The following is a 20727-nucleotide window of genomic DNA, read 5'->3' as shown; positions in this document are numbered from 1 at the left end:
CAAGGCCTAGCTCAAGAAAACCCAAAAAAGGAGTCTAAAATGCACCCGAACACGAAAGCGTGATTAGCATCCAAGAGTGCCATTCAGCACTTTCAAAGTGTTGAATGGCACCTATAAGGGCTTTGGCCCGACACTCTTCAGGTGACGATAAAACACATCCTTTTTCACTTTTTAGTAGAGGGATGCATCCTGATTCAAATGTACTGTAGGATTTACTATGTAAATCTGCTTGGCTCGATCGATCGAAAATTAGACTCGATCAATCGAAGCTCATGCAAATTGTTTTTTTGTAGAATTTTCCAACTTAGCCCAAGCCTGTTTGACGTGTAGGGTTTTATATTTTGCCTTAAGTATAAAAGGAAAAACCCTAGTCACGTTTTAAGGTTGCTCTTTATGCAGTGTGTGTGAATCTCCTATGACATCTAGAGGTGTTTGCCTTCATACACATTCTGGGTTTCCAATTCAGTTGCTGTTTTCAAGAGCTTAAAGATACACAAGCGGGAGTGCTTGTACTTGTTGTGAATCCAAGAAAGAAGTAGTCCCTGGACTCGAAGCTGTCACGTGGTTGTGGTAGTAAGTTTCCTACTCGAGGTAGTAAGTTTCCTACTCGAGGTAGTAATAGGATGTTAGTGGTCTAAGTTGCTATTGTGTAAACTTCAATTCTTTCATAGTGGATTTGTTTTACCTTAAGGATAGCTAGGTTAAATCCTCCCCAGGTTTTTTACCGATTTGGTTTTCCTGGGTTATCATATTGTTGTGTTATTTATTTTCCACACTTTACAATGATATGATATATTTGTGTTAACCTAGATTTGATAATTTGACTAACTAATCACTTAGCTAATTAACTAGGTTTATCCGGTTGTGTTTTAAGGGGTCTAAAAACGCACACTAAACATAAGAGTTTTTACATCAACTTCTAAATAAACATGTTCAAAGCCAAAAATAAGAAGGTCACTTTGTCTTTAGTCTTTTCTCTTTAGGTTGATCATTGATTTCCTTTGTGCTAGGTACTTTGTCATCCTTGTCCCTTCTTTTAAATTCATAGTTGTCATCATCATGTCTTTCCCGATTATCTCTGAGAAACTGCTTTCTCATAGCATCCATCTCAATTTCCTTGTCAGCAATCTTTTCCACCAACCAGTTAAAGTATTTTGTAGTCATCTTGTGAAAGTGAACCTTGACAAAAGACTGGTCCATTCGATCAACCATCTCTAAGCCCAATAGCATGTTCCTTATAGAAGTAGGATTTGTGTCCATAGGAGTGAAAGGTCTTCTTCTTTTTCCACCAGACATTCCTTGCTCATATTGGAATTGCCTCAAGAGTCTATCTGCCTTGTAGAAAGTTGCCCTCTGCAATCCAACAATAAAGATGTGATCTAATCCTAAAGACCGCAGTAGAGGGGGTGGGTACTTCCACTAATAACAATTCCATCGGATTGAGGCACTGGATTTCTTGTTCAAAAATTTCACCCAGTCGCTTTCAATTTGGCATTCAATTTTGATGACAGTCCTACTAAGAAAACTGCTAAGACCATAATTACCAATTGTAGGCCTGGCAATCATATTTAGTCGCTCCATCAGCCATATCTGCAAAGTCAAGGGACTCCCAAGGAAGTTTTGAGATTCTCTACCATGAAATACAGAGTCTAGTTCTAGAAGAGTTTTTGCCAAGATCAAAGAAATACGATTATCACCATCCTTAATTTGACTCACCACACTTATGGCTCGAGCATCCGTAAAACCGTGTCTTCTAGACCAAAGCAAAAATTCTTCCATAAATCATAGGGCCAAGCCAAAAAAATTTTGCATATTGTTAGTCACTCCATAAGTGTGTTTGTTAATTATCCTGGAAACAATTACACAAAGATTCACCATATGTCATTTAACCATACAACTGGTGATGGAAGTAGGAAGACTGAGAACATCAAACAAAGACTCCCTATGCCTAGGATCACAAGAAACCGCTACAGATTTTTTGCTTGGATCATAGCCCAAGATAGCAGAAAATTCTTCTATTGTGGGACAGAGTTCAGTAGTTTTAAACTGGAACACATGATCTTCGGGATCCTAGAATTTCACAGCAGCACAAAGGAAATCCCACTTGATTTTGACATTCCTCAGAGCCTTAATTTCCTCCAGTTTGTAGGCTATAAAATTGTTCTTGGCACTAAAATCAAAGCTATGAGACCATCTATTGATATCATGAATTGTTGAATGAGAAATTTTTTGATTGTTAGCCATGGATGACTTTTGCTTGTGATTATTGTGTTTTGCTAACCTTGATGCAGAGATTTGTTGTAGGAGAGATCATTAATATAAGCTACATCAGTTCCTAAATTAAGTTTAAATAAGTTTCAAAGAGTTTGTAGTTGAGTAGGAGAGTGTTTCATGATTATAAACGAAGAAAATATTTTTCAAAAAACACGAAAACGCAAAACACACATTGGAAAAGCATGAGGAGTCGGCCCACCATGGCATAAGTGTCATGGCGTGGCCAAGTGCCATTCGGCACTCCTAAAATGCCAAGTGGCACTTAGCCTTGCCATCACTCGTTCAGCAATTTTGCGTTTTCAAGCATTTTTTTTAGGACCTTAAAACACTCAAAAAGATTTTTTTGGTTAAATTGGGGCATTCAGACATGCCTAACTCATTTGTTTTAAAAAATCATCACTTGCATCATTATTTTCAAAAATTGATCAAATCAAGATTTTTTTTTCCAAGCTCCTGAATATATCTCTCAAACTAGGGGCATTCGCCCATGGCTCATTCATTTTCAAAAGAAAAAGGGGAAACCACCATCATCTTTTCAAAAAAGAAGAAGAAGAAGAAGAAGTAGTCATCAAGATTTTCAAAAATCATGTATTCATCTTAAACTAGGGGCATTCGGCTTCACCTCATCCAAGTAAGTGTATATTCCATTAGAGTTAATCAAGATAAGTTTAAATTGGTACTACAAGATCTCATTAGGTGAATTCTAAACTTGTCTCAATTAAAGTTTCTACATGATCAAGGACAATTCCAAGGACAAAGAGCTAAACATGCAAGTTAATAAAAGATTGTCTAAGGAACACTTCCTTTTGTTTTGCAAGAAAAATTAAAAATACAAATCAAACAACATTGGGACTCTGGGTCCGCCTGTGAGAAGACCTCCTCGACCCACCTCTAGAGGAACCGCCTTTAGTATTTCCCTCTTGACTTATATAGAATCAAGGATCATATTGACAGTTCTCAAGTTCAAGGTTTCTGATCCTGTCCTCCAATGTTCTTCTGGAGGAATTAGCCACTTCCATTCGACTCACCTGAAAAGTTAGCAAAATCAAGTGTTATTTGTCAAGAAAAATCCAAGCAAAAGCCATTTGGAAAGCATCATTGCATACCCAACTCGCCTCACTGATCATATATCGGGAAAACTGAGTACGAGCCAATAGTTACAAACCTCTAATCATTTGCATACTTTCCTCCACAAGATAAACATCAACCTGAATCACAAATCTACAAAGATCAGGAGCCATTCAGTAAGCCAAGAAGAGATAAAGACAAGGAACTAAAAAAATTCAAGAACACACCGGATCAGGCCAAGGGGCATTTGGTGTGTGCTCTGGCCTATTCAAAGGCATGGAACTATATGTTCCATCAGGATTTATCACTTCATATTTCCATGCTAGAAAATGGGGATAAGTCTCCATGAAAAAACTAGAAGAGCTACCAGTATGGTAAGGGGAAGGAATTTCTTCTTCTTCTTCCTCTCCCTCTTCCTCTCCTTCAAAAGATGGAGTCTGAAAATCCAACATGCAAATGTTGTCACCAAGCAAAAATATGGAAAAGGAGTATACAAAATGAGAATTTGACTTCAGAAAGGAAAGAGAGGTATCGATATGCTAGCCAAGCAACCCTGTAGATGAGTTCAAATGAATTCAGAATAAGTCCTGGCTACTCCTACAACAGCAAAGCCAACACGGGCCTAAGCAATCTCTTCATCAATCAAAAAGTTAGCCAACCAGATGAAGGGACAAGGAGGAACTGGAATTGTTGTAGGAGGATACACATGTTGAACTTGAGGCAACACCTAATTACCAAGATACCAATACCTTCCATGCCCACACTCAAACTATACCTGATGGCTATTCAGCTCCAAAGCCCACTCACACTCTGCATACTCCTTACATCCAACCCAAGGATTCAAAGACATCTGAAAAATCACAAAAGAACCCAAAATGAGAAAATGGCCAAACCACCGCTAAGCACCAAAGATCCCACAAAAAAAAATGGGAAATGACTCACATCATTAGTAGTCAAGTTGTCAATCACCAAGCGCTAAATTTCCAAAGAATGCCTGGAGGGCATTGACAAACAATGTTTGGGCAACCAACGGAGAAATCTAGGAAAAAAGTTATTAACCTCCTCCTGAATTTCAGGGCTAACTCCAAAGTATTCATACATCCAGACCTGAAAAATAATTTCACAACACCATTACCATACATAGCCAAAATGACTTTCCAAAATTCACACATAACCAAAAATTTCAAACCTCACTTGCTATACAAATGGAGCCCCAGTCATAATTCTTGATTTGCTCAATGTTTCTCAAGCTCCATAAATAACACAAATTCACTGTACTACCTAAATCCGGGCACAAGAAAGTCCCAATGAAAAGAAGCATGAACATGCAGGTACCCTTTGCCATAGTATCACATTTGGTAATGTTCTCACCACGACAAAGGAACATTTTTACTCCTCATTTTGGAAGACATTACACCTAGAAGTTTCTTGACATGGATTCTCTCACCACCCAACTTCAAGCCAGTGATAATGGAAAAGTTGTAAGGTGTCAACATTACCTCACCAATGCCTAGAAAATGGAAGGTACATGTGGTGTCCCAGAAGCGTTCTGACAAAGCGAGGAGTAGCTGGAAGTCCTTGTATTCATGAGTCTCCTAATTTAGTAAAGCTCCAAAGAAAGTACCAAAGCCCGCATCATTGATGATATTCCTGATGGCAGGAGACAATGCTTCCCATATGCTCTTCAACATTTAGAGACTACCTCAACTCTTAAGGCTCTGCAACATAAAAATTTAGCCCATTATTCCATGACCAAAATCACATGTCCAAAAAAATTTCCATGACCAAAATCACATGTCTAAAAATTCCCACAACCAAAAAACAAAAAAAACAATGCCCCCACCAAAAATTTTACCGCAATCAAAAATTTTTTCACATGTCCATACACAACTACCAAATTTTTCCCATAACCATACACAATCAAAAAATTCCCTACATGTCCAAAATAGCCATCAAGAAAAAATTCCTACATGACCAAGATAGCCATCAAAAAAAAATTCCACATGTCCATGTCCATGGACAAATAAATTCCCACATATCCAAAATCATAACCACAAAATTTTCCATGATCCAACATCATATACCCAACAAGATTTTTCCATAACCAAAATTTCATGCCCATAAAAATTCTTCCATATCCACGAAAATTTTCCATACCCACAAAAATTTTGACATGTTCATGAAATAAAATTTACACATGCCAACAAAATTTCGCACATGTATCATGAATATGTTCATGCAAGCTTACAACACAAAAATTTTCACAATGCCAATGCCCCCAAAATCCAAGACAAAATTCATCCAACAACATCACAAATTGCCAACATTACCAAAAATTCCATAAGCCATCAATATTGTCCAAATTACACCATGACCAAAAATACAACGCTTCAAAAAATGCTCCAAAGCCAACATTACAACATGATCAATCATACAATGTCCCAAATTCTAACAATCATACAACAAAATGATAATGTCTCACCATCAAACTTTCAATGAAGCATGAAATAACATTTTTCCAAACAAAGAAACCAAAGAAGAACTCACCTTGATGTCCATATGAGAATATGGAGCATGGGCCTTGGGGACTTGAAGGAGCCCCTCCTCATCATTCCAATCAAATGTTGGATCATATTTCTTGCCATGAAAAGTAAGAAAATAAGATCCATTGGAAGAAGAAGACATGTTGGTGCAAAGAAAAGATGGATTTGAAAATGGGTTTCACCAAAAATGGGTGTGTGGCAAAAGTACTCAAGAACACAAGGATCTAAAGAAATATTGAGGGAGATGAGTGAAGAAAGGTTGAGAAGCTTAGAAAAGTATTTTTTCTTGGAGAAGAAATGGTGAGGTGAAGAAGAAAAATCAAGATGAAGATGAGGTGAATAGTGTTAATGGTGGAAGAAAAGATGAAGGAGGAAGAGAAAGCAAAAAGAGAGAGAGAGAGAGAGAGAGAGAGAAAATATTCTTGGAGCGGATTAAGGATAAAAGATTCAAGTTCAAATTCCAAAATATTCAAATCCCAAACCCCAAATTTTTAATTCAAAATATTCATTCCCAAGTTTAAAATTCAAATTTTCAAAATCTCAAGTTTCAATTTTCAGAATCGCAAGTTGCAAATTTTCAAAATCTCAAATTTCCAAAATCTCTAGTTTCAAAATTTCAAAATTCAATTTCAAAATCTCATGTTCAAAATTTCAAGTCACAATTTTTCAAAAATTTCAAAATCTTAAATTTCAACTTCCAAATTTCAATCCAAAGTTTCGAGTCTTAAAATTCCAAAGTTTCAATTTTCAAAGTTTCAAAATTCATAATTTGTAGTTTCCAATTCCAAGCTTTCAAGCTTCAAAAATCAAATCTTTTTCAAAGAACCACAAAAAATCAATCAAAGTTTTCTTGATAAAAGTGAAATCAAGAAGGGACAAATGAAAATCACACATTTCAAAAACAAGGGAGCAACAAAGCACTCATCATTTAAAGTCTAATCCCAATTTTTTACTTTTTGCAGGCGGTAACTCAGATCAAAGTTGAAAAGCTCTTTGATCGACAATCTAGCAACCCAGGTCAAAGTTAAAAAGCCCTTTGATCAACGTGCCAGCAACTCAGATCAAAGTTGAAAATCCCTTTGATTAACATTCTAGCAATCCAGCAATTTGATCAACATTCCAGCAATCCAGATCGAGGTTGAAAATCCCCTTGGTCGCCACAGCTTCGGTTTCAAGGTTGAAAAGACCCTTGGTTCCCTTTCATCAAGATTGAGGTTGAAAAGCCCCTTGGTCGTCACAACTCTGGTTCCAAGGTTGAAAAGCCTTTTGGTTACCTTTCATCAAGATCGAGGTTGAAAAGTCCCTTGGTTGCCACAGCTCTGATTCTAAGGTTGAAAAACCCTTTGGTTGCCTTTCATCAAGATCGAGGTTGAAAAGCCACTTGGTCGCCATAGCTTCAGTTCCAAGGTTGAAAATCCCTTTGGTTCCCTTTCATCAAGATCGAGGTTGAAAAGCCCCTTGGTCGTCACAACTCCGATTCCAAGGTTGAAAAGCCCCTTGGTCATTACAGCTCCGGTTCCAAGGTTGAAAAGCCCCTTGGTTACCCTTCATCAAGATCGAGGTTAAGAAGCCCCTTGGTCACCACAACTCTGGTTCCGAGATTGAAGAGCCCCTTGGTTCTCTTTTGTCAAGATCGAGGTTGAAAAGCCCCTTGGTCACCACAATTCAAGATCAGGATTGAAGAGCCTCTTGGTCACCTCAATTACCACCCATTCAAGATCAGGATTGAAAAGCCTCTTGGTCACAACAATTATCAAGAATCATTTCAAAGTTCATCAGCTATCAGCTAGGTCAAGAATTTTTATTTTTTATTTTTGGTCAAAGGCAAGACACTAGTTCTATGTTCCAAAGTTTTAGGTTCAAGGGCTAGGTAATCTTTGAAAATTCAACCTCAATTAAATCATGGCTGCCAAAATCAATGTCTTTGTTTTACATTGACATTCGTTTTCCAAGCTCCGTCAATAAGGGGCATTCTGTAGACACTCGATTTTGCACCCATAATTTAATCAAAAAGAATGACTAGAATGACCATTCATATACCCCCAAAATCATGATTGCATTACATGCATTAACTTGTTCATTGCATATCATAAAAATGATCTTGAGATTCTAATGGTCACGACAGTATGCTTGGTTTCCAAATCAGACTGTCGGATCGAAAGATATCGCATGATCAAGTTTGCACGGTCAGTATGCATGGTGTTTAGGTAGAGTCAACCACGCATGATTAATTTAAATTAATTCCGATTGGTTAAACAATTAAAATTAATTTAATAATTTTGTGATTGGTTGATAATTAGTGTATAAAATAGGATTGCTTGCATGGGAATAAAAGGGGATAATTGGATAACAATAAAATTGTGGATAATCTAAACTTTATCAAGATTTACTTTAGAATATTTATCTACAAGATAATTGTTGCTGAAAAGACCTAAATTATCTAGAAAAGAGATAAAAATCTTAGAATACAGATTGAAAACACGTCTAAGTGCAAGGCCCGGCTCAAGAAAACCCAAAAAAGGAGTCTAAAACACACCCAAACACGAAAGCGTGATTGGCATCCAAGAGTGCCATTCAGCACTTTTGGAGTGCTGAATGTCACCTATAAGGGCTTTGGCCCGACGCTCTTCAAGTGACGATAAAACACATCCTTTTTGACTTTTTCGCAAAAGGACGCGTCCTGTTTCACATTCTAATTGTCGTTGCTTATTTTTTAAGCATTCCAGCCTCTATAAATAGAGACTGGATCTCAAAATTCAGGACTCTTTTACACTCTAGGGGAGACATTTTCTCACACTCTCAAATTTCTCATATTTCTAATCTCCCTTTCTGATATTCTCTCTTAAGCTAGGATTTTTAGGTTTCAAAGATAATTGCATAAATTTCTTTGAACCCTAAATTGTCCCCTCAAGAAGAAGAGTGCTCCATGCAAGAGGCTGTTTCTTATTTACCATTTTTTTTTTATTTTTTTATTATTTTTTTTTTACGTTTCTCTTGTTGTGATGATGCATGTTTATTTATTTTTTCAGTTAGTTGTTTCAAATATTTATATCATGAATTGTTGATTTATTTTGTTGAAACATGTTCTTGATTCTTTTTATTATTGTTATGATCTATTTCTTAGTTTCAAAAATCTACATGTTATTACTTCTTTTTCTTAAATCAAAAACAGATCTGCATCTTCATTAGATGCAGATATGAATTTTTTCTCAAAATAAAAACGGATCTGCATCTTCATTAGATGCAGACCTGAATTTTTCTCAAAGTAAAAATGGATTTGCATCTTCATTAGATGCAGATTTGAATTTTTATCAAATCAAAAACTGATTTGCATCTTCCTTAGATGTAGGTCTGAATTCTTCTCAAATAAAAAATTGATCTACATCTTCATTAGATGCAGATCTGAATTTCTTCTAAATTAAAAACAGATATGCATCTTCATTAAATGCAGATTTGAATTTTTCTCAAAATCAAAATGGATTTGCATCTTCATTAGATGCAGATTTGAATTTTTCTTAAATAAAAAACGGATTTGCATCTTCATTAGATGCAGATCTGAAATTTTTATAAATAAAAATTGGTTTGTATCTTTCTTAGATACATATTTGATTTTTCTTAACATAGCAGATTTTGAAATAAAAAAGATAATGAATGGTTGTGTTTGTTGTGTTTGTTTTATTTAGTGCATGTAGCACAAATTTATTTTATGAATGTGTTAGGACATATGTGATTCACTTGTTAGGAACATATGTCATTATTTTATGTAATTGGCTAATCCTTTGATAAAACGTACTTTACTTGTATTTGGGTAGATCTAGGATGTGTTTAATACTTCAAGAAACCTTATTTCAAGATCAAATGTTAAAGCCATGCAAGTCTGTTTAAGATTCAAGTGTGAAAAGTGTTGTTCATTAAAGCTCGACAGTTAGCTATCTGTCAAGACCTGCAAAGTTGTTGAAGCCCGTGGCTCGACAGCAGCACGACAGATAGGGTATTTGTCGAGGTTTATGAAGTGCAGTTTTTCAGGACTGTTTTGACTGCAATCTGTGATTGTATGTTTGGGCTTTCTTTTCTTACAACCCTAGACATATAAAAGGATTATTTTAAGGGCCGTCAAAGGTGACACAAGTTGCACAAGTGTTGAGTAAGTTTGTTCAAGCAAATTGTGACCGGAGACAGAATTTGCCCTAGTTCATCATTCTTGTGAAGAAGTTACTGTGTTTGTGCATCGTTGGGTTTTGTGACCAAGCATCTTCTTGATCTTCATCGTTTGGATGAACTGAAGAACTTTGCAGCCAACAACCTTCTCTAGTTGGTGATTGAAGTCGCGTACTGGGATTTGTGCAATTGGTTAGTCACGTACTGGGAGCCGTGCATTACAAGGAGAGATTGTCACTACAAAATAAGTCCAATTGGGTATTGGGGTAAGGGTTCAACTGTAGGTTGGTATAAGGTACTAGGATTCTTTTATTTGTAACCGCTTGTTTTGATAATAGTGGATTCTCAGGAGTGGTGGCTTTAAAATCACTCGGTGGGGTTTTTGTTGTGTTGGTTTTCCCCATTCGTAAACAAATCACCATGTCAATTTATGTTCCGCTGCATACTTAGTTTAATTGGTGATTTGTTTGTGCTACCATGCATTTGCATGTTAATTTGATTAATTATTAAACTAGGCTAATTAATCAATTAATTCATCACAAGGGGTCAATACATTTTTGGCCTATCAGAATGAAATCCTCTTCTCAAGAAATCTTTTTCATATTTTTTTTGTACTTATAAAAAAACAGATCTTATTTTTCTTTCATGAAAAAACCAATTTTTCTATTTCCTAAAAACAGATTTGATTTTCTTTTATCAAAAAACCACTTTTTTTAGTTCTTAAAAACATATATGATTTTTCTAAACCCAATTCAATTTTTTTTATCACAACAACAGATATGAATTTTTTTTAACAAAGAGGAGGATGCATTCATAAACAAACTTGTGTGATTTTTTTTTTTTTTTTTTTCATGTGTGTAACATATCATTCATGTCATGCATAAAGGAGTACATTGGTCACAAGAGTCTAGAAGACCAGACTTTGTTTGGGCGAAATGGGTGCCTAACACCTTCCCATTTTGTAACCTAGCCTCCGAATTTAGTGTCTTTGGATAGGTAGACCTAAGCTTTATCTTTATTTTTATTTTGGGTAGATTGTAACTAGGACAAAAAGCCATGTAATTATTTGGTAGTTTATAACTAGGACCCAAAGCCATGTAATGCTTAATTTATCAAATATGTATTCTTTTTTATTCAATCAATGAGAATGGAACAATTTAGTCATGTATTCTGTATTTGGTTTTTTCTTTTTTCTTTTTGTATAAAAAATAAGTGGCGACTCCACACCACTTACCCAAAAAGAGAGATATCTTTCAAAGCACTCAAAACTCTCTTTTTTTGAGCGGCACTTTTGCGGTCTCTCACAACGAACTAGGATCTATGCAAAAGGGTGGCGTTCATATATTGAAGAGTTCAAAGGTTCTAAAGTGGTAGAAGGTTTCTGTTGTAACTTCATCTATGGGATTTGTAGAATCTAGGGACAAAGGTTTTGTACTAGATCTGAAACTTCTCTTTACTATAGTAAATTGCTTTTCGAGAAGGTTTCCCCCTAGGTTTTTTACTGTGGAACTAGTTTGTTTCATTGGTTTTCCTGAGTCATCATATCTTGTCTTATTTACTATTCTGTTGTGCATGATATTGACATGATATTGATGTTTGTTTTTCAAGGTTTGTTCATAATAAATCTAATTAACAACTTGGGTTTAAAACTTGTTAATTCTTTCAATTGGGGTCTAAATTTCCCAACAATATTATTATATTTTTATGGTTTATTTATATTGGACTCCTTGTTTTCTACACTAAATTAACTCATTTGGCACCAAAAGGACACGTGATACAAAAATAAATTTTAATTGAAATCCAATTTCTACACTGAATTAACTCACTTGACACAAAAATTTAAAACTTAGATTAGATGGAACACGTAGTGCAAAATTAGACTCTAATTGAATTCTAATTTGAAACCTAATTGGATTTTCTCTCAGCTTTGCCTATTAATATACACTAGTATGTAGCCCATGCATATGCACGGGTACAATTAAAAACAATCACAATTATATGGTTCAAATTAAACATTTTTTTTTAGAAGAGTTTCAAATTATATATGATATTAGTTTACACTTTTTTTAAACCATACATTTAAAAAATATATAATGGTTTCTCATATTATATAAATATTATATAATTATATAATTTAAAATTTAATTGGTTTTAGACTCTTTGGTTTTTGCACCCAATAATTCACTTGCCATAAGAATTAAAAACTTAGATGAACACGTTGCGGAAAATTGGACTCTAATTGAAATCTAATTTAGAATCTAATTGGATATGGACTTTTTGATTTTTACACTCAATAATTCACTTGGCACAAAATTAAAAATTAAATGAGACACATGGAGCAAAATTGAGAATCCAATTAAAATCTAATTGGATCTTCTCTAAGCTTTGACTATTAATGTATAAATATAGATTACGATTTTTCCCTTATGAGAATTCCTAATTATAAAATGGGTTGTTTACAAAATGCCCCTCATTGGGGGTAGCGTGGAAAGTGAATGCCAATGTTTGATAGAGGACAACGCAATTTGCGACTGGTTTGGCTAGTATATGTACAATTACATCTCATATACTCTTTTGCCCTATCCATTGTCTTATTAAAAGTGGTTAGTAAAGTTTGGTTTGGAGAGATTTCTTAAGGTTAACAAAACACTAATCCAAACTTGAACAACCAAGTTAGCAAAAACAATTGTTAGAAAGAATCACACTTTGTGATTTGAGATTATCTTAGTTGTTATGACCATAAATTCCTTTGAATATTATATAAGCAAGAATCCCGTGTGTGACAAAATGAGATTATGCCATGTAGGACATTCTTTAATAATTCCATTATTTAGCCTTCCACCTCATCTTTTAATCAGTATCATGTCTCACTTTTCTTTGAATGGAAATAGGTACTATTTGTTGAACCTTTTAGATAAACAAAAATTTTAACCAATTGATTCATTGAAAATTCCACCTTTACTAGAGTTTTAATGAATTACTTATTTATATTAAACATTAAATAATTTTTTTTCCTAGAGCTTAAATTGTAATAAAATTTTGAGCAGCCACTTGGTAGGATTTATATAAATTTCAACTACAAAGTTACCAAAAAGACATAATTAGAAAGGACAGCGCTTTGTGATTGAGATTACCTTACTTGTTATGACCACAAATACATTTTGCTACTATACTATTTTTTTGACTCTTAGGGTATGTTTAGTAGACTGTAATAGGTACTGTAATATAAAAGTGATTCCTATGGTTTAGTTATTTAATAATTTGGTTATGTTTTTATTACAGAGAATGGTCATTCCTTATAAATAGGTATTCTTTAAAATGAGGAATAAGTATTCCTCTCTAAAAATGTTGTAATAGCTATTCCTTAGTAGGTGTGATAATTTCTAACATTAATATGTTTCCAAATAAACAAACTTTAAATTTTCATATCCATGTAACAATTATGGAAATGAAAAATTATCAAAAAATAAATCATCTCTCTCAAATTTAAACTATGTTATTTTCTAAGAAATATAATTGTATGAGTGAAATATTTTCTAAAATAAATCTTAAGTTTATTCTAATGTTACAACTTATGACCAAACTAATTAATATGTTTAGTTATTCCATTACAACATATTTTATTCCCAGTAATATAGATTACCATTCTTATTGTAATCCACATTTAGTGTACCAAACGTATCCTTATTAAATAATAAAATCATGTTTTCTATGTTAAATTTTTTTAAGACATAACATTGGTCATGAGAACAATTATGATATTATAGTTTGATAGTACATGGATATACACTAATGTCAATCTAACAATAACAAGGAAAAAAAATGCTAGATTTGCAACAATAAACTTACCTTTAAAATCAACTTTTTGAATTGAATAAATAAAGTTACCTTTAATGTTTAAATTTAGGGCTTATAAATAAGGTTTTTTTAACAAAGTTGTGCACTTCAATCCAACAAACCACTTCGTTAATTTAGAATCAACAAAATGTTTGACCCGACAATTAAAAAGATGTTTGTTGTCATGTTATTTTTCGCCTTCACGCTTTTTTTCATAAGCTCAAATGCTAGAATAACTCAAGGGGGACTAGATCCTTTGCACAACGTCCAGTTATCAGAGGATAGTTCAAAACGCGCAGTACCGACAGGACCGAATCCTCTACATAATGACTACCCACCACTACCAGGACCACCCCATCTTAAACAAAATCTAGTCTCTAGAATAACTCAACGGGGACTAGGTCCTTTGCTTATCATCCAATTATCAGAAGAAGGTTCAAAACGCGCGGTACCGACAGGACCCAATCATCTACATAATTAATAAGCAAGAATCAACAAGAAGGAGTTGATCTTATAAATAATCTAGTCTCTGGAAAATTATGTTGCCAAATAAAATATTTTGGTTAAAGTAACTTTGCGAGACTTTATATTCAGTTTCCAATAATCCTATTATCTCTTTCGTAATTCTGTTCAATTTTTATTTTATTTTGGGTAAATTTCACAAACTTACCATGAGATTTGTCATAATACCAGCTAGGTCCAAAACATTTTAAAACTCACCAATTTAATTCTCAAAAGACAACTTTGCCCCTAAACATACAAACACTCTTCTCTCTCTCACTCTCAGAACATTTTAAAACTCACTGTGTGTTACTTAATTAACTTAAATATATTTAGTTTTTATGTTTATTAACATATTCTTTGTGTTGGTGTTAGTTTAATTATTCATGTGTTATATTTAAGTATCAACCACTTGGCTAAGCTAAGCTTTGCTATTCATGTGTTATATTCATTTGACGTATGTTAATCTAACCATGATGTAATTATTCATTAATTGTAATAATGGTGGAGAAGGATTAGACACTGTAGCATGCCTAACCGTAAATATGACAAATAGTTGATGAATGGTGTAAGAGCCCCTGGTTGTAATTATGGTGGGTGAGTTAATCTAAATAATCTTGATATGTTACATTCAACAATATAATATTTATTTTAAAAAAATAAGCGCGATAACCTCTTTTTTTTTTTTTTTTTTGATTGAGAATGAATAAGCGTGATAACTTTATAGATAATATTCAACAACAGAGCCCTTAAAATAAATAGAATAACTAGACAAGAAATACAATATCCATTAATAATATCGTTACACAACGCAAAACATTATTCTTTAAAACAAGAGACATTTGGAAATCGTCATGTAGCAAGTATAACTCTTTCTCAAAAAAACAAAAAAAACAAAAAAAAAAAATCCTAAGATTCTTCCAATTTAACCTGAAACCATAGTAAATTCAAAATGATATTTAATGTAAGCAGCTAGATTAATAGTTATATAAAACATGATGTTTAATGCAAAAAGAGAGAAATAAAATATAAAGGTTTTTCATGCTTGTGTTACCATGGCTATTGAATAATCTTTGTTGTTAAGTCATCGTTTGTGTTAAGAAGCTTTCCACAATAACCTATAATTGATAATATTACCATATACTAAATTGAAAATATCTCTCTCTCTCTCTCTCTCTCTCTCAAAGTCGTCCTAATGCGAAAGTGTTCATGCATGTTTGATAGTATATGTTTTCGAAGTTCTATTTTACTAGTTATTTTGACCACACTAGGAAAATAGATATAAGATGTAATTTTAATTTTAATTTATGAAGACTTTCTTGAGCTATTTGAAAAAATAAGATCAATGGAAATTTAAGCTGATTATGTGTAATCATCAAGATTCCTTGGTCTTGGAAGATTCACATTTATAATTGTATTTCTCTTACCCATTCAACTATATATATATATATATATATATATATTCATATTGTGAAATGCAAAGGCTATCAAAATATTGTCAAAAATGAGACGATTTTTGTAAAAGCGCCCTGATGTTAGTAATAATATGAGGCAAAACTCTTTTAAACCTATTTGCCACAACATGGAATGTTTTTACGATAATCAAAGCACAGCTGAAGAGAAAAGAGATACTAAAGTTGAAGAAATTTTTTTTTTTTTCTTTTTTTGGGGCGAAAGGTCACTGGCTGGCCGCTGGTGAGCTTTGATTTGTTTGCCTTTGCCTTTATGGAGTTCCTTTCGGTCAGACTCCAAGTCCAACTTTTGATCCTAAGTAGTAGAAGGCGGCTATACCATGACAAAATAAAAAGTCAAAGCATAAAGACACGCTACAAAAACGTGAAATTATTAAACGCCGTCTATGGGCCCACATGTCAATAAAACATAAGTATTATATATTAGGTGTACTCTCAAATCACATAAATTTTTTGGCCTTATGCATGAATTATTGGAAATAAATTTATGGTTGTGTTAACGGGTACCTTACTGGTACCCATTAATACCTAGCTTTTTTGCGGTCTTTACATAGTTTTATGCTGTCTTTTTACCATGTGTGGGCCAGCTTTATAGGAAAAAAGAAAAATAAATAAAGAGACCAAAATACCATTTTTTACTTCTCTCACCAACTCAAGCCTTAGTCAAGTGTCTCACACAAAAATTTGAAAACTCATGTGTCTCTCACAGGAAAACAACATCAAATATCTTACAGGAAACAACACCTAAAAAAATAAAACTAAAATCACAATCATCAGGAAACAACCAACATTAGTAGATCACCAAACAAAAAAAAAAAAAAAAAACCATCTCACAGAAAAACAACCAACATTAGTATATAAAAAATAAATAAAATAAAATAAATAAATAAAAACCCATAAGGACATATGGGAGAACATAAAATTTTTTTGAGGGAGACAAACTGGGTTGATGGTGGGGAAATCAAGGAGGAGACGAACTGAGTTAGAAAAGAAAGCTATGAAAAAAAAAATAGAAGACAGGGAAGTTGAGCCAAGAGTTTCATATGGGAGAACATAAAAATTTAAAAAAAAAAAAAAGAAAAAAAGAAAAAGAAAGGAGAAGCAGGTGGATGGGAGAAGATAAGTGTAAGGGTGAAACAAAAAGTGTGATTGAGAAAAAAAAAAAAAAAAAGAGAAGTAAAAATAAATTAAAGTAAAAGGTGGTTTTACGTGTCTATCATAGAAGGAATTTTACACAAATTGTATTACAACAGAACAAATTTTCACAATAGTTGAGGTATCAAATCTTTCACATGTGAAAAAAAAAAATTTAATTAATAAAATATTAGATTAGGATTAACCACAACTAAAAACAAAAAATATTATGAAAATATTGTCACATTTTATTGTAAGAGAAAGTTTAGTTACAAAATTAGTTGTAACTTTAGGCTACAACCTTACTCAATATCTTTTTATTGGAGGTGAATTTTGACAAATCCACTATTGGATTACATCTTTTTCTTGTATCCTTCATACTTAATAATTTCTAGAAAATTAAAAATCAATAGCTATGTCATCAATAAATTTTTTAAATTACAAGTTTTTGTGGTTTAAAATTATGCATAATATATGCACTTTATTTCATCAAAAAAAAATTATGCATAATATATAAGTTTATAGATCATATAATAAATAATATCTGATTGACACAAAATTTGGCATGTGTATTAAAAGCACGTAGCACATGCAATTCAACGATTAGATTTTCAAAATGTATAGTAATGCTTATTTTACTGAGTAAAGTTGTAGTCTTAAGCTACAATCAGTTTTTCAGCTAAACTTTGTCCTTTATTGTATCTCCAAACTTTTTAAATTAGTACATTTTTCTTTAGAAAAAAAAAATAGTGCTATTTACACAGTATTTTCATAACAATTTCATAATAAAGTTTACACAATAAGTTGTTATTGGTTCTCATCTGGACCTACTAGTGACATTAATATTTTTTTATCTACCATTAATGAAAAAGAAAAACTAATGAAAACTAATGAGAAAAAGATAGGAAGATCAATTAAGAAATTAAAAGATGAAAAAAGAAGACGAAGATTTGTAACCAAACAAATAAGATAGGATAAGAGAACATAAATTCACAAGTGCATTAGAGGAAACTCAAATCTTAAATTTTCTTTTTCAACTCTATACCCTTCATTTATTCTACAATAAGAGGCTAGGGGTGTGCAACCAATTCATTAATCCGCCAAAACCGATCCAACCCTACCTAACCTATTGGTTTGGGTCAATTTTTAGAGGTTGGTGGGTCAGCAAATTCGCCTAACCCAATCCACCTATATTTAATATATATTTTTAAAAATATTATATAATTTTATTATTTATTCTTTTGTTTATCAACCGTGTTAGGATAGAGTTATACGATATCCTACTAACTTTGAAGCACTAATAAAATAGTTTGTGTTAGTTTGGTAGTAGGCTCAGGTTTATTAGGTTATAAATTTGCTCTTATTTGTATCGGTGTTGTTTGTATTGGTATTGTTTGAATGCTTAATTAATTTATTTATTTTAATTCCAACCTGATCTAGGTGGGTAGAATTGAAAATACTCCTCAACCCAAAGAAAAATATTAATTTTGATTGAATTGTTTATGCTATGGGTACACCAAAAAAGAAAGTTAAAACAATAACAAATACATTAAGTTGTCAAAGTTGATACTTTAAAGACCAATAACATTCACTTGATGCTTTAGGGACTAAAGCACTGATAGATAAATATTAGGGACTAACAATGTAATATCACCATGGATTAGAGTTTAGGTTTGAATCCCTTATAAATGGGAAATTTAAGCATGACTTAAATTTCTTCAAGAATATTTAATTTAAATTAGTATCTATTGAGTCCCTTATAAAAATTTAAGTAAATTCATTATAAAAATAAAAATAAAAAAAGGTAGGAAGAAGTGTTTTAGTACAATGACATAATATTGAAAATAATAATGTGAATATTCACTAGCATATGTCAAAATGGAAATGTAAAATAAAAAAAAATAAAAAAAACAAGAGAAGAGTCAAAATTAACAAAGGCATTATATTGTCAAAATTAACAAACACAATATTGTCATAATTTTTTTCTTTTACAAGCTCAAGAGTTTATGCCTAACATTTCAAAGAAAATATTGGATTCAATCCAATTTCACTTGAAGTACATTTTTTTCTTTTTTCCGCACCATTTGAGGAAGTACAATTATCTTTCTCCGAACATGTTGAAATGTTATGGTCAACATGCTTGCAAAAGCCACAAGACTTCTTTTTCTTTCCAAATTCTCTTCTACCTTTCATTCGTTTTTGCTTTGGACGAACTTTTATCTTTGAGAGTAGCGGACAATTAATGAAGCAATCTCCATCAATCATATCATTAACATTAGCATCAACCGTATTTTCCTTGTCCACTAAATTTTCATCATCCACCACTAGCAATTCTTTTTCACTTAATGATGTTTCATGACACCAACGTGGTGGTAAATACAAGGATGGAATTTGGTAACAATCTTTATGAAGGAATACACTAAGTACATGACGACAAAGTATACCCACAAATTCAAAATTCTTGAAACTACAATATGTCATCTTACCATCCCATAATACTTTGAGCCTTTGACCAGTTTCATCTTTATAATATTGTAGCACAAATTGAATACCATTTTCTTGAAGCACCGAATATTGTGTTGCTCTTCTAAATTCCTCTTGAAAAATCTTGAAAGTATAGGGCGTCAAAACACTATGTGCTTGGTCTTCCAACGGTGACATTGATCTTAAAGAAGAACCTCTATATGTCTCCAATATCATATCATGTGATTGTGTTTGCTCAATATCTTCAATGGCAAGATCAACCTAAAATTACAAATAGTAAAATAATTTAAAAACTTTTGTATGACACATGAAGACAACAAATATTAACCAAAAAAAAAAAAAAATTATACAACAAAAGAAATCAATGGTAAATAATGACTTACTTGTTTGATGAGTTGGATCAAGTTTGTGTGAGAACTAACAAACCATTTAATAAATGCATTTATACTTTCTGATCTTCCGGTTGTTGTTATTCCACCAAAAAAATGCCCACAGAGGTAACATGGTACCCAAAAGTGCTTGATTTGATATAAACCAATTACATGTTTGTTAGAGAGCATGTTATATTTTGTCATAACTTGAAGCCATTGATTGTCAAAATCTTCACGTGACTCTAACTTAAATAACTTATAGAAGTCCATGCACCAATTTGAATATTGATTACAAAGAATTGATGCAAACCAACCGCTAAATTTAGCAGTAATATGCCATATACAAAAGGCATGCTTTGTAGCCGGCAATTCTTTTGATATTTCCTCTGTAATCCATGGATCTTGGTTCGTCAAAATTGCCTTAGGTTGATTCTTTATTAAGCATGCAAAAGTCTGCTAATCAAATACAAATTTACTAAAGCATGAAAATATTTCAAAGGATATATGTTATTATTCTACTAATTAATCAAATAAAATTTAAAAAATAATTGTACAAATTTATAAGACAAAGAACGTACCTTCATTAACCATCTAAAGGCAGTTGTTGTTTCATTTTGAAGAGGTGCACAATCAAAGAGAATTTTCTTTCGATGATTATTGACATAAAAAAAAATACCAAAAGACATATCATAAGCATTCACCTTATAAGCAGTATAAAAAACAACCACATCTCCATATTTTTGATACCAATCAAAATAATGAGTAGGTGACCAAAAATATGCTCCAATCTATTTTCTTCATTGATTGTAAATGCATATTGGAATCTAGAGTTCTCTTCTAACAACTTTACAAAATTGTAAAAGATCCATGACATCATTCTTTGCA

At 32.7% G+C, this 20727-nt stretch overlaps 1 protein-coding gene and 1 long non-coding RNA gene across 2 annotated transcripts; both read right to left on the bottom strand.

Annotated features, from left to right (window-relative positions):
• Positions 1-3140: 3140 nt before the first annotated feature.
• LOC126705892 (uncharacterized) lies at positions 3141-6167 on the bottom strand. The gene is made up of 4 exons (XR_007648450.1): positions 5890-6167; positions 4285-5060; positions 3570-4192; positions 3141-3482 (listed from the first exon to the last, which is right to left on the bottom strand). It is a non-coding gene; the product is annotated as an uncharacterized LOC126705892 (long non-coding RNA).
• Positions 6168-18928: 12761 nt separating this feature from the next.
• LOC126705848 (protein FAR1-RELATED SEQUENCE 11-like) lies at positions 18929-20072 on the bottom strand. Its single transcript, XM_050405070.1, has 2 exons — positions 19855-20072; positions 18929-19732 (listed from the first exon to the last, which is right to left on the bottom strand). Exons 1-2 carry the CDS (start codon positions 20044-20046, stop codon positions 18998-19000), a joined length of 927 nt encoding a protein of 308 aa, XP_050261027.1. The 5' UTR covers positions 20047-20072; the 3' UTR covers positions 18929-18997.
• Positions 20073-20727: the final 655 nt, after the last annotated feature.

This window comes from Quercus robur, chromosome 2 (genome assembly GCF_932294415.1).
Source record: "Quercus robur chromosome 2, dhQueRobu3.1, whole genome shotgun sequence".
NCBI classification, from domain to species: domain Eukaryota; kingdom Viridiplantae; phylum Streptophyta; class Magnoliopsida; order Fagales; family Fagaceae; genus Quercus; species Quercus robur.
The sequence above is the reverse complement of the archived record's forward strand: the minus strand, read 5'-3'. Positions and strand labels throughout refer to the sequence as shown.

Coding starts and splice junctions, on each gene's coding strand:
- LOC126705848 (XM_050405070.1), bottom strand. CDS start 20,046: ATGACAAAATATAACATGCTCTCTAACAAACATGTAATTGGTTTATAT. Junction 19,733..19,854: donor TGATCCAACTCATCAAACAA/GTAAGTCATTAT, acceptor TTGTAATTTTAG/GTTGATCTTGCCATTGAAGA.